This window comes from Ambystoma mexicanum, chromosome 10, assembly GCF_040938575.1.
Source record: "Ambystoma mexicanum isolate Mex_15411 chromosome 10, UKY_AmexF1_1, whole genome shotgun sequence".
Taxonomy (NCBI): domain Eukaryota; kingdom Metazoa; phylum Chordata; class Amphibia; order Caudata; family Ambystomatidae; genus Ambystoma; species Ambystoma mexicanum.
Window position 1 is genome coordinate 826,315,862 of NC_090932.1, and position 14,301 is coordinate 826,330,162.

The window sequence follows — 14,301 nt, forward strand, 5'->3', positions numbered from 1 at the left end:
AGATGCAAGAAAGGCTTGAACAGGGCCCACAGTTTGACAAACCTGCATGCTCTTCACTAGGTCTCTTTAGGTGTGGTCAAAGAATTGTCTGATTTCAGTTTGTGGAAAATTGCCTATATTTGGAGACACAGAGGAAGACCATCAGAAAATAGGTCTTAATTTACTCTGATATGTTCTGCACCCAACCATTAGTCTCCTCTGAACTTTGCTATGACCTACTGCAAGGTGTTTCTGATCGAATGATCTTGTCTATTATCTATAAATACAAGTATGTCAGGTGCCTGATTAAACTTGCCATACTAGAATGCAAGACCCTTCAGCATAATTTGTTTTGGAATACCTTTATAACTGAGGATCGTTTGCACATTCCCGAGGATCTTTGCACATTCCTTGAAGTTTTACACCTAAACTCTGACACATTTGGCACAATGCCAGAGAGCATGTGCAAAAGGAATGAGTGCAAAGGCTGAAAAATGTATGCATGCACATAAATTGTGGGCATTTTTTCAACGAGTGCATGCATTTTTCATGCAAACCCTGGAAAAAGCTGTAATGAGTTTTGCTGTAAAGAATGTAAAACCTTAGAATGCGAGAGAGGGTGTTGATGCAATAGGTGTTGACATCGTTATTCAAAATGTCGGTGATACAATTTTAATGATGGTGGATGGAATCTGCATTTTATATTTGTTTAGTTACTGACACAAGTGCCACACTTTTGCACTAGTCAACCTATCAAAACACATTATTGGTTTATAGACAGTGGGGATTCCTCAGTCCACCTGAAGGGTGTGTAAAGAAAACTCAGTGTTGTACAATAATGCTGTAATGACAATAAGATACATTGTCTGCCTTCCCTCTACCCCTGCCCTGGCTGCATTCTGCTGTACTGTTAAAACCCCCTCTCTTCCTCAAAGGCATACCATTTTCACTTCACTTTGATTGCACTTTGTCTGTTTAATGTCATTGAGTTCTGTTAAGTGCCAAGGATGAGTATGCTCATCCTTTTTGCATAGACTTGCATAACAGCCTGGCAGTTAAGGGGTTAATAACTTATGAAATGCTTAGGAGTGAGAGCTTTATAAATAAACGATCAAACAGCCCAAGCGAGACACTGTAATATAAGTGGCAGCATCCCAGTACCATCAGCGTATAAACCCTATCTCTCCTTCTGCAATGTGAACCATGATGTTTTGCACCATTTTGAGAATTCCTTTAATTTAAATAACTTTGCTAAAAACTGAGATGAACACCAATAACTCACTTTTTGCAATTATCTGTGGGATGTTTTAACCCACTCTGCTCTGCCCTGCAGCATCACTGTGTGCTGGTGGCAGCGGAATCAGCAAAATGGCCAAGAAAACCCCATGTGCGCCAAAATCCATGAAAAGTGCGCTTTGAAACCGGAAAAGATGGCTGTCAAATCTATTTTGCCTGTTGTCAGTAGTGGAAGGAGACTCATTGCTGCAACCTGTCACTGGGCTGTCACTGGGCTGCCTACCGGGTAAAAATGGGAACTGCATGAAAGGCAGTGCTTTATTGCAAGAAACCCAGAAACTGCTCTTAAATCCCTTTCCCTTGGTTGCTGGAAATACAGGATGCCAGTCCAAAACACCACAAAACATCCAATATCTTTGCTGTGTGTTACCTGCCACTTCATTTAAGGAATCAATATGAACACACAATGTCAGGAAAAGTGGAATCTATCATCAGAATATCCACAGTAAAAGTGTGCTTGCCTGTGAAAATCTGTCAAAATATGGGCGCAGTACCAGCGGCCGCCTGAATGACAGCTGTCATTAGTTGCATCAGAAGCTTAAACTTGTGCAATTGAAATCAAATGTTTGGAATTAAGTGACCTGTCATTAAGAGGAACATAGGTTATAACTATTTAATCTCCATGATTTAGAGACTGGAATCAGAGTTCTAGCTGCTTGATTAAAAATTGCAAGTTTTATTTTAAATTAAGAAAAATGTTATACATTGACAGTGAATTTAGTTGAACTCAGAGTCACCAACAACCAGTTCCCCCAGCTTTTCCCAACAAAAGACATCTCTCCTGTTTCCCACAAAGGCCAGGAATTTACACCTTTGTGTTAATTAAATCAGGGGAGGAGATTTTGGGCTGCTCCTGGGAGAGAAAATGGACCTTCCTTGGGTGAAATGATATGCAGATTGTAAAGTGTCAACAGTGGCCTCTGCCAGAGGAAGAGGGCAGAGATTGCTCTTGAGCTGCAAGATGGAGATGGAGGCAGAGAAAGACATTTTTGTTGATTCACAAAGCATAGAAAGCATATTTTTGAAAAAGACTGATAAAGGACTTTATTTGTCCTTTATCAGTCTTTTTCAAAAATATGCAAATTTGTAAAAATGATAGAATTAAGCTGCACGATGGAGATGGAGGCAGGGAAAGACATTTTTGTTGATTCACAAAGCATAGAAAGCATATTTTTGAAAAAGACTGATAAAGGACTTTATTTGTCCTTTATCAGTCTTTTTCAAAAATATGCAAATTGAATTAAACAGCAGTGTTAATGTGATTTTTTTGTGCACATTTTAAAAGGACCCAGAACTCGAGGTTCTGGGAAGGCACAGTGAACATTCTGGTTGCGTAGCAATTGTATTTATGTCAGAAGCATGAAACTTCATACGATTATGCCCAGATATCATGCGCACCTATGTATAAAATTGTGGACAAATTAGACATTGTGTCATGGACAAAAAGTGCAAAAATGTGTCAATTCCAGACCCAAGATCTCACAGCAACGAGGCTAGAAAGAGGGTGTTTTCCACAAAATATGTGATCTTTGTATGTTATTGGTATAAAGATTGTTCACATGTAAAGATGTATGATATCAAAAATAGATTTTATGTGCAAAAGGCAAAGGGGAGGTTTTCCCTGTCTCATAAACCACATCATCATGATGACACAATGTTTTCTCCTCCAATCAAAGGAGATAGCAGACTTTAGCCAATAGACTACCTAGGGGGTGCGCCTAGGATAATTCAGCATACCCACCCCTTTATCAAACACATAATAGAGACAGCTGAGGACCTAGAAAAACACACTGATCCACCCACCATCCCGATATTGGTGAAGCACTTTGAAGGAGATCCATCCATACTCCTTGTTCTAGACTCCTGAAACTTTGCAAGCAGAAAGGCTCAGAGCTTAGCAATTGGTGAAGCACTTTGAAGGAGATCCATCCATACTCCTTGTTCTAGACTCCTGAAACTTTGCAAGCAGAAAGGCTCAGAACATTATAGATTTTGCTAAAACGTAAAATGTGTGGAAAACTTTTCTGCGTGCGGTAGCGCGATTGTGGAAAAACAATAAGGAGTTCAGATGCGGTTTTGGCTTCTTTAGAAAGTTTAGGATGTTAACTACAAGTAGACACTTAAATCGTTTCTAGCATAAAATATGAAGAAGTTATGAACGTTTTCGTGGAGGTCATTTTTTTCAGATAGAGGCAAAATTGTAAAACAAGGATGCGCTTTTAAAATACAAACAAGGTTTCTTTACACTAGGGATGGACTATGAAGAAGCCAACTACACAGATGCTCAGCCACTTGATCAAGGCAACTGCCAGCCAAGACGCTTGCCTTCTTCAGATGTAATATATAAGCGCAAAGATGATTTTAACAATATTATACAGAAGGAATTCTAGCAATACAGTTCTGTATATAACATAGATTTGATTTGGATAGGGATGAGTATGGACAGTACATAGACAAGTGAAAATCCTATACTATAGATACTCACTACCAATCTTTTCAATGGAACCGTCAGGGATTCTGGTTCTGGTCAAGGATTTTTCTGGGACAGACTGCTGGGCACACCGGACTGGATGGGTCAGCGATCAGCAAGGCACTCTGGACATTGCACAGCAGGACTGGAAAGCAAGGCGGTCTGGTCTATACTGCACAGCACGACTGGACTGGATCTGCCTGACGGTTCCATTGAAAAGATTGGTAGTGAGTATCTATAGTATAGGATTTTCACTTGTCTATGTACTGTCCATACTCATCCCTATCCAAATCAAATCTATGTTATATCCAGAACTGTATTGCTAGAATTCCTTCTGTATAATATTGTTAAAATCATCTTTGCGCTTATATATTACATCTGAAGAAGGCAAGCGTCTTGGCTGGCAGTTGCCTTGATCAAGTGGCTGAGCATCTGTGTAGTTGGCTTCTTCATAGTCCATCCCTAGTGTAAAGAAACCTTGTTTGTATTTTAAAAGCGCATCCTTGTTTTACAATTTTGCCTCTATCTGAAAAAAATGACCTCCACGAAAACGTTCATAACTTCTTCATATTTTATGCTAGAAACGATTTAAGTGTCTACTTGTAGTTAACATCCTAAACTTTCTAAAGAAGCCAAAACCGCATCTGAACTCCTTATTGTTTTTCCACAATCGCGCTACCGCACGCAGAAAAGTTTTCCACACATTTTACGTTTTAGCAAAATCTATAATGTGTAAAAAAGCTTTTCATTGCACCCAACCTCAAAATTATGTTTTCAACTTGCTCATTACTCTCAAATCATTGCTAGTGTGTGTCTGACCAGATAAAGCGGCTCCCATTAGTATTTAAACACTTTCAGTGAATTAAATCCAGATTAAGAGGGTAATTCATAGAATTTCGCAGAAAAGTGTCACAAGCGGCTGGCGCAGAGTGTCCGCGTGCGATTGACTGCGCAAGGCACGTGCGCTAAAAGCGCTTGCCTGCCAAAGAATCCTCTTCATAACCAGAAGGGCAGATTAAACCCTGTCTGGTGCCATGCTGTGCTGTGCAGACCAGAGAGCCATTGCAGATCCAGTCCAGTCGTGCTGTGCAGTATAGACCAGACCGCCTTGCTTTCCAGTCCTGCTGTGCAATGTCCAGAGTGCCTTGCTGATCGCTGACCCATCCAGTCCGGTGTGCCCAGCAGTCTGTCCCAGAAAAATCCTTGACCAGAACCAGAATCCCTGACGGTTCCATTGAAAAGATTGGTAGTGAGTATCTATAGTATAGGATTTTCACTTGTCTATGTACTGTCCATACTCATCCCTATCCAAATCAAATCTATGTTATATCCAGAACTGTATTGCTAGAATTCCTTCTGTATAATATTGTTAAAATCATCTTTGCGCTTATATATTACATCTGAAGAAGGCAAGCGTCTTGGCTGGCAGTTGCCTTGATCAAGTGGCTGAGCATCTGTGTAGTTGGCTTCTTCATAGTCCATCCCTAGTGTAAAGAAACCTTGTTTGTATTTTAAAAGCGCATCCTTGTTTTACAATTTTGCCTCTATCTGAAAAAAATGACCTCCACGAAAACGTTCATAACTTCTTCATATTTTATGCTAGAAACGATTTAAGTGTCTACTTGTAGTTAACATCCTAAACTTTCTAAAGAAGCCAAAACCGCATCTGAACTCCTTATTGTTTTTCCACAATCGCGCTACCGCACGCAGAAAAGTTTTCCACACATTTTACGTTTTAGCAAAATCTATAATGTGTAAAAAAGCTTTTCATTGCACCCAACCTCAAAATTATGTTTTCAACTTGCTCATTACTCTCAAATCATTGCTAGTGTGTGTCTGAAACCAGATAAAGCGGCTCCCATTAGTATTTAAACACTTTCAGTGAATTAAATCCAGATTAAGAGGGTAATTCATAGAATTTCGCAGAAAAGTGTCACAAGCGGCTGGCGCAGAGTGTCCGCGTGCGATTGACTGCGCAAGGCACGTGCGCTAAAAGCGCTTGCCTGCCAAAGAATCCTCTTCATAACCAGAAGGGCAGATTAAACCCTGTCTGGTGCCATGCTGTGCTGTGCAGACCAGAGAGCCATTGCAGATCCAGTCCAGTCGTGCTGTGCAGTATAGACCAGACCGCCTTGCTTTCCAGTCCTGCTGTGCAATGTCCAGAGTGCCTTGCTGATCGCTGACCCATCCAGTCCGGTGTGCCCAGCAGTCTGTCCCAGAAAAATCCTTGACCAGAACCAGAATCCCTGACGGTTCCATTGAAAAGATTGGTAGTGAGTATCTATAGTATAGGATTTTCACTTGTCTATGTACTGTCCATACTCATCCCTATCCAAATCAAATCTATGTTATATCCAGAACTGTATTGCTAGAATTCCTTCTGTATAATATTGTTAAAATCATCTTTGCGCTTATATATTACATCTGAAGAAGGCAAGCGTCTTGGCTGGCAGTTGCCTTGATCAAGTGGCTGAGCATCTGTGTAGTTGGCTTCTTCATAGTCCATCCCTAGTGTAAAGAAACCTTGTTTGTATTTTAAAAGCGCATCCTTGTTTTACAATTTTGCCTCTATCTGAAAAAAATGACCTCCACGAAAACGTTCATAACTTCTTCATATTTTATGCTAGAAACGATTTAAGTGTCTACTTGTAGTTAACATCCTAAACTTTCTAAAGAAGCCAAAACCGCATCTGAACTCCTTATTGTTTTTCCACAATCGCGCTACCGCACGCAGAAAAGTTTTCCACACATTTTACGTTTTAGCAAAATCTATAATGTGTAAAAAAGCTTTTCATTGCACCCAACCTCAAAATTATGTTTTCAACTTGCTCATTACTCTCAAATCATTGCTAGTGTGTGTCTGAAACCAGATAAAGCGGCTCCCATTAGTATTTAAACACTTTCAGTGAATTAAATCCAGATTAAGAGGGTAATTCATAGAATTTCGCAGAAAAGTGTCACAAGCGGCTGGCGCAGAGTGTCCGCGTGCGATTGACTGCGCAAGGCACGTGCGCTAAAACCGATTTCCGCACACAGCGTATTCATGGATTTTAGGCTCCCAAACCAGCCGTGGCGCAGAGAATCGCAGCGACCCTGCAGCAGCGCCAGTAACGCCCCCAAGAACGCCCTCGCGCAAGAAAAAGCCATCAAATTCGCTAAATCATCGCAAAGGGCTGCGCTAACCCTGGACCAGTTCACCGGGCTGGCAAACAGCAAACGCCAAGCGGGGAACGTGTATTTCAGGGGTGCGCGGGAAGTTCCACACGCGATTTCAGCAGGGGACGTGTATATCAGGGGTGCGCTGGAAGTTCCACACGCGAATGGGCCAGTGCGAGCAGGGTACGTGTATTCCATGGGTGCGCGGGAAGTTCCACACGCGATTTCATCAGGGTACGTGTATTTCAGGGGTGCGCGGGAAGTTCCACACGCGATTGTCCCAGTGCGAGCAGGGTACGTGTATTTCAGGGGTGCGCGGGAAGTTCCACACGCGATTGGCCCCGTGCAAGCAGGGTACGTGTATTCCATGGGTGCGCGGGAAGTTCCACACGCGATTTCATCAGGGTACGTGTATATCAGGGGTGCGCGGGAAGTTCCACACGAGAATGGGCCAGTGCGAGCAGGGTACGGGTATTCCATGGGTGCGCGGGAAGTTCCACACGCGATTTCATCAGGGTACGTGTATTTCAGGGGTGCGTGGGAAGTTCCACACGCGATTGTCCCAGTGCGAGCAAGGTACGTGTATTTCAGGGGTGCGCGGGAAGTTCCACACGCGATTGGCCCCGTGCAAGCAGGGTACGTGTATTTCAGGGGTGCGCGGGAAGTTCCACACGCGAATTCAGCAGGGTACGTGTATTCCAGGGGTGCGCGGGAAGTTCCACACGCGAATTCGGCAGGGTACGTGTATTTCAGGTGTGCGCGGGAAGTTGCACACGCGATTTCAGCAGGGTATGTGTATTTCAGGGATTCTGGGGAGTACTACACATGAATTGTCCGTGTGGGTCCTCCCAGGTGTACGCTCCACAACCTCCACGGCCCCTGCAGGCAGCCCACACCACGGGGGACTACCCTGCACCCCTGCTCATGTCCCGCAGGCAGCCCATCCACCATGGGCATGCCCCTCAGCCAACCCACATGTCACCTTGCACTACTGATCAACTATGCATGTCTCCCACCACCTCCACCCCCCAGCCACCATGGGCAGCCTCCACCAGGCCCCCACTCATGTCTCCCACCACCCCCACCCCCCAGCAGTGCAGGGGCAGCCTCCACCAGGCCCCCACTCATGTCTACCACCACCCCCACCCCCCAGCCACCAGGGGCAGCCTCCACTTCCCGCGCACCCCTGAAATACACGTACCCTGCTGAAATCACGTGTGGAACTTTCCGCGCACCCCTGAAATACACGTACCCTGCTCGCACGGGGCCAATCGCGTGTGGAACTTCCCGTGCACCCCTGAAATACACGTACCATGCTCGCACTGGGCCAATCGCGTGTGGAACTTCCCGCGCACCCCTGAAATACACGTACCCTGCTGAAATCACGTGTGGAACTTCCCGCGCACCCCTGGAATACACATACCCTGCTGAAATCGTGTGTGGAACTTCCCGCGCACCCCTGAAATACACGTACCCTGCTGAAATCGCGTGTGGAACTTCCCGCGCACCCATGGAATACACGTACCCTGCTCGCACTGGGCCAATCGCGTGTGGAACTTCCCGCGCACCCCTGAAATACACGTACCCTGCTGAAATCGCGTGTGGAACTTCCCGCCCCCCCCTGAAATACACGTACCCTGCTGAAATTGTTTGTGGAACTTCCCGCGCACCCCTGAAATACACGTACCCTGCTGAAATCGCATGTGGAACTTCCCGCGCACCCATGGAATACACGTACCCTGCTCGCACTGGGCCAATCGCGTGTGGAACTTCCCGCGCACCCCTGAAATACACGTACCCTGCTGAAATCGCGTGTGGAACTTCCCGCGCACCCCTGAAATACACGTACCCTGCTGAAATCGCGTGTGGAACTTCCTGCGCACCCCTGGAATACACATACCCTGCTGAAATCGTGTGTGGAACTTCCTGCGCACCCCTGAAATACACGTACCCTGCTGAAATCGCGTGTGGAACTTCCCGCGCACCCATGGAATACACGTACCCTGCTCGCACTGGGCCAATCGCGTGTGGAACTTCCCGCGCACCCCTGAAATACACGTACCCTGCCGAAATCACGTGTGAGACTTCCCACGCACCCCGGTATACACGCACACATATTTTTTGTCAGCGGGTGTCCATGTTTGTGGGTACCCCTTTGCACGTCATTTGTCCTGGAGGGCCACAGTATAGGACATTCATCATGGCTGTATATAGGTGCTATTTGTTGGCGCACCTTTTGGCGCCCATTTCTTCCAGGCGCAGAGACGCTACCGCCTGCTTTCTTGTGGTGGTTGTGTTTGTGCCTGTGCGCTGGTTTGAGCGTGCGCTTTTTTGCCCTATTCTATTCCAAGAATACGTGTTGTAGGCGAGCGTGTGGGCGTTCCGCGCACTTGTACCCTGTACTTCCCCCGTGACGCCCACGTTTTGGCAAGTTGTTCCCCATTCCGAGTGTTACGCCCCGTGTTACGCCTACTTTTGTTGCGTGCGCCGCGCTATGTGCGATTTTCGCTGTGGCCGGTGCGATTTTCGCTGTGACCTGGCGCACGAAGTTAGATGGCCTGTGCGCCAACGGGCGCCGCACACTTTTTTATCGCACATCCGATGGTTTTCTCGCGCACGGCCTTCCATGAATCGATGTGCGCTGCTTTTCGTGCGATTTTCGCACTTGCACTGCGATTTTCGCTATTCCACTGCGATTCGCACGTTTTTGCCCACTTGCGCCGCGCTAATTATTCCATGAATCGGCCTGTTAGTGTTTTACCCATTCATTCAAAGCCAGCTTTAAAACCATTTTTGACAAGTTTGCAATCATTCCTGTTTCTCTCTTGTGTTTGCTGGGGGAAATTGGGAGTGATATATTTGCTTGAGTTCTGCATTCCTGAAACCGGTTCTCTCTCTTTCTATCTCTTTATATTGCATATTGGGGGGATTGAGGGGTGTGCAGGGGGAAATAGTAATCACATTGCCATTTGATTGAACATACCTAAATGTATTATTTACGTGCTGCATTGTTTTTGCCCATCATAACTCCTTGTGATTAAAGAGATTGGTTAGTGTTACATAACTCCCTTGGTGATCATTGTATACCAATTAAAAATTGTTTGATTATCTTGTGAAAATACCTAATACATATTTTAACTTTGCAAACACGCCTGATTCCTGATTCAGTGCGACCAGGGGAGGTGGGAGGGAGTAAAAGATAGGGGCGTGATATAAGTGGTACATTGTTCAGAATAAAAGAACTTAATAGACACAAATAAATAATGAAGGGTTTCAGTTGTGCATCCCACGCTAGGCATCGACTTAGTTGAAGTGCCGGATTGAAATCACTTACATATCGCAAATATGTGCCTAACAAATCTGGAATTGTAGAATACACTTTGGATGCCAAGAACATCACCACCTTGTCAGCATTCAAATCTGCCCTCAAAAGATATCCCATACAACATGAAAAGTCACTGGAACTGCCTAACCTCATAGTACTTCTAATCTGACCTTCAACTGTACATACAGCTACCGATTTCCACATATTTTTCTTTCAGGCTTCTATAGTCCAATTACACATGTGGAAGGGCCATTGGCCAATCAGATGGCTGGAACAGCAGGCAAGATTACACATCACTAAACGCCACCTCGCAGGAGTATGAAAGCTCTAGCTTTCTTCATTTTCATTGTTGTAAAATGATGTTGGCTACTCTGTTTTGAAAGGGGAGTCTGCTAATCATACACCCATTTCACAAACCTCCATGCCAAGGACATAGTGCATCCATTTACCTTTGCTGTAACAGCGCCCAGACTACTGCAGCACCTGTTCTTATATGGCACAGGGCATGTTAAAAGGCCACATGTGCATTCCTGTCAGCTGCTGTTGCCCAAAGGTACTGCACCCATAGGTGACATTTGAACATCTGCACCTCTGATCTAAAATGTAAAACATGTTGCTTTTCAGTCTAGTGTTAGGGTAATCTTTAAAGTTGGCCATACCTTTCATGGTATGGTGTCTGTTAACATCATTTTTAAAGCCACATTAATTTGATATCATACACATATCAATCCTGTGAGCCAGTGATGTCAAGGTGATGTATAATCATGGCATGCCTGGCTGTCTGTGCTGCTCCCAAAGAGACAATTGGCAGGACACCGTCTTTATTTGAGTCCCCGAAAGGCCCTCACATAGCAAAGACAAACCTCACAACAGCATGTTTTACTTCAGAGGGCCGTTGAAGTCAATGGGAATTGAAAAGGTAGGAGTTACAGCAGTCGCATAGGAAACGGTGGACAAGAGAAGGGGTTTCACCATCTGGGTTTTCTGTTGGGGCTATTTTCTTTTCTGACCCCCTCAATTTACTGCAAGACAAAGCACTCTGGTTGTGATATAATAAGTCAAACTTCACAGCTTTTATTAAGGGGTCGAATCTCTGTTGTGAACAAACCCCATTGACAATTTGCCTTTATAAGGAAGGGGTCTTCCACCACTTCCTTGATTCATTTTGGCCTTTCAAGAAGACAAGAAGAGTGATGTGCCCTCTATTTTGAGTGCAGGTCCACCACTGTGCAGTGCAGATAGAAGGCATCCAAGGCAGAGGAGAGCTCTGTCCCTAGCCATGCCCTGGAAGCAGTGGGTTAAACCTCTTTGGACTAAGGCATGCCATGCTGCCAGCTGCACTGGAACAAGGCTCTTCACTGCAGTTGAAGGTACCCCTGTAGGTGCCATCCAATCTTCCTGGACTGAGAGAGCAGAACAAGAAGGACTCACCTTGTCCTGGAGCCCCCAGATTGGTTCCCAGAAACCAGAATCTCTGGAGCTGCTGGAATCCAGTTTGCAGAGTTTCACTATGCATTTGAACCACGTTTCACACCCTTTGAGTCAACAAGACACACAGTACCTCTTTTGGCACTGTTATCATCTTCAAACAGCTCACCAGTCTCTTCAAACAGCGAATGATACTACACACCAGTTTTGCTATTTGCCACCTTGGCTTGAACAACCCTCCTGCTTGCAGAATACTCCGAACATTGCATCGCACTAACAGTTTCAAATCTTTGTAAGCCATCTTGTCAAGCACTGACTCAGCCCAGCAGTAACTTAATTTCAAACTGACTTGACCGACTGACCCAAACCCTGTTGGACCCTTGAAACTGCTTCAGCAAAAAACGCAATTTGGAACAGCACAAAACCCCATCTAGAAGCAGACTTGACACCAACGAGACTCACAGCATGTTGAACCTACCTCTACTGTAAGGCAAATACTAAGATGCTAATTTCTATGCTATCAAACCATGTAAGACCAAGAATAAGGTACTGTTAAGAGGCCTTGTACCTCTGGTCCACGTTTCGCAACATAGCATGAAAGACATTTCCTTTTTTAACACTGGCGTTGTTGCAATTTCTTGCCTAAACCAGTTCCTATCTTTCTGCCTTTTCTATCCACAGATGTGGGATGTATGCTTGTGTTTTTAGATAGTTAGGTTTATTTTTATTGTTTAATGAAAATACTTTAATTTCATAGAACCATGATTGGACCTTCTTTTATCTTGGGCTGTAGTATTGATGTTTGGGTTGCTACTGTTATCAACACAGACCTGTCCTGACTGTATAGCTTACACTAGCCCCACATTACTACAAAAGATGAGGCAGTATTCCCATCGGGCTGTCTCTGTTTTACCTTTATGATTGGTATCATTGCTGGTTTAGTAGGCTTGGGTACGATTAGGCATTTTAGCCACTGTTCATCCCTGAACCACTGTGAGCACTAGCCATTTTATCACATGTATCAACACATGTTCTGATGCAGGTTTAGCACAAATGTATGCCTAACTCCAAGCAGAAATGGAAGGTAAGTGATATTGTTTTAGCAAACAGTTATTGGAAAATAATGTTACTGGCAATGTTTAGTAAAGGTTCATTTAATATGGAGAATGTGAAGACAACTTTGTGCATGGTTTCTGCTTTGTAAGTGTTAAATAATCATATTGCTTTTATAATTTTTAAGGCTTACTTTTTTCCTTAGGTTTTCTTTCATTAGATGTATATAAACAAGAAACTCTGGTTTCATTCCGAGATGTAAGTATGCTTAATGATTGCAGTACCTATATGTGTATTGTTTTGTTAAGCACAAACGTCATAGCCAAAAATATGTTATTGTGCAGTACATTAAACATTCACAAACACCTTTTAGCTTTATGCAGAATAGTAACATAACATTGTGCCTGATTCACAAAGCGTGTTTCAATGGGATTTTCTGATTTAAAAAAATAAAAAAAACTTGTGAATCAGGTGCATTGCCTTTTACTCACCAATTTCAACCCCATTATCCCAATAAAGCTGTCCATGGGCAGATCCAGTGTCATCCAGTGCAACAGTTAATCCAAGATAGTTTTGGCGGCTGCAATATAAATACAAGTAGAGATCCTGGTATTTAATACACATTTTCATTTGTGTTGCCCAACGGTAGAGCAAACATTCAGCAAAAAATACTAGAAATCCAATTTTGGCAAGGAACATACATAGTTGGATTATATATGGTTTAAATAACCCCCTACTTTATAGTATAAGAATGTTGCAAGATATAGGGCCTCATTCCGAATAGGCGGTAAGAGTTAACGGTCACCGGTAACGAGACCGGTGCCGTTAAACCCTTACCGCCCTACTACGAGTTCCCTTTGCGGGTCCTTCGTTAACACCTGCTTTTAGCAGGCGTTAAGGACGGGACCAGCAAAGGGACTCCGGGGTCAATAACGGTACCGTAATTGGGCTCAAATGGGAATGGGGAATGGCCCTGGTGAATGGGGAATTACTGGTCCCTTCGACTTCGGAATGGACCGGTAATTACTCCATTCACCCGGCCGGAGTTTGGACGAGTTCAGAGGCAGCCATGCCGCGAATAGCAGCGTGGTTACCTCCGAACTTGGAATGAGGCCCATAGAGTACTTAAGTGGAAAACTAGAGGAGTGAAGCACATGCTGAGTTCCTTTATGAAGTTCATGTGATACTGAGGACACGATTGGATTGTGGCTATCTTGTTTTTATATATGGTCACATTGTCTCTCCCTTCAGTTATTGGAACCCTTTCTCAATTTGATATAACACATATTCAATGTGTTTTTAAAAGGAATCTGCAAATGTAGTCAATTCTTTCTTTGAGTAATAGGAGTTGGTTGTGGCTCTTCTCCAAAATTATAAATTGGGGACACCTGGCTATTCCCTAATCTTCCCAGGCACCAACATATGCACACCAACACAGTGATCAGGGCATTAAGGGATAGACCTACATCTGCTTGCAATTTTCACTATAAAAATATATATTATTTTATTACATCAAAACTTCATATCAAATTTCAATAACACTATTAAAATGAAAACATTCCATAAAAATATCATTTATGATAGAGTGTATCGC

General features: G+C 44.0%; 1 protein-coding gene across 1 annotated transcript in view; it reads right to left on the reverse strand.

Annotated features, from left to right (window-relative positions):
- SI (sucrase-isomaltase) overlaps positions 1–14,301 on the reverse strand; it is a 1,019,699-nt gene that overhangs the window by 21,152 nt on the left and 984,246 nt on the right. Inside the window, exon 67 of the mRNA XM_069618482.1 lies at positions 13,199–13,287. Within this exon, the coding sequence (XP_069474583.1) occupies positions 13,199–13,287 (89 nt within the window). The remainder of the gene's footprint in view (positions 1–13,198; positions 13,288–14,301) is intronic.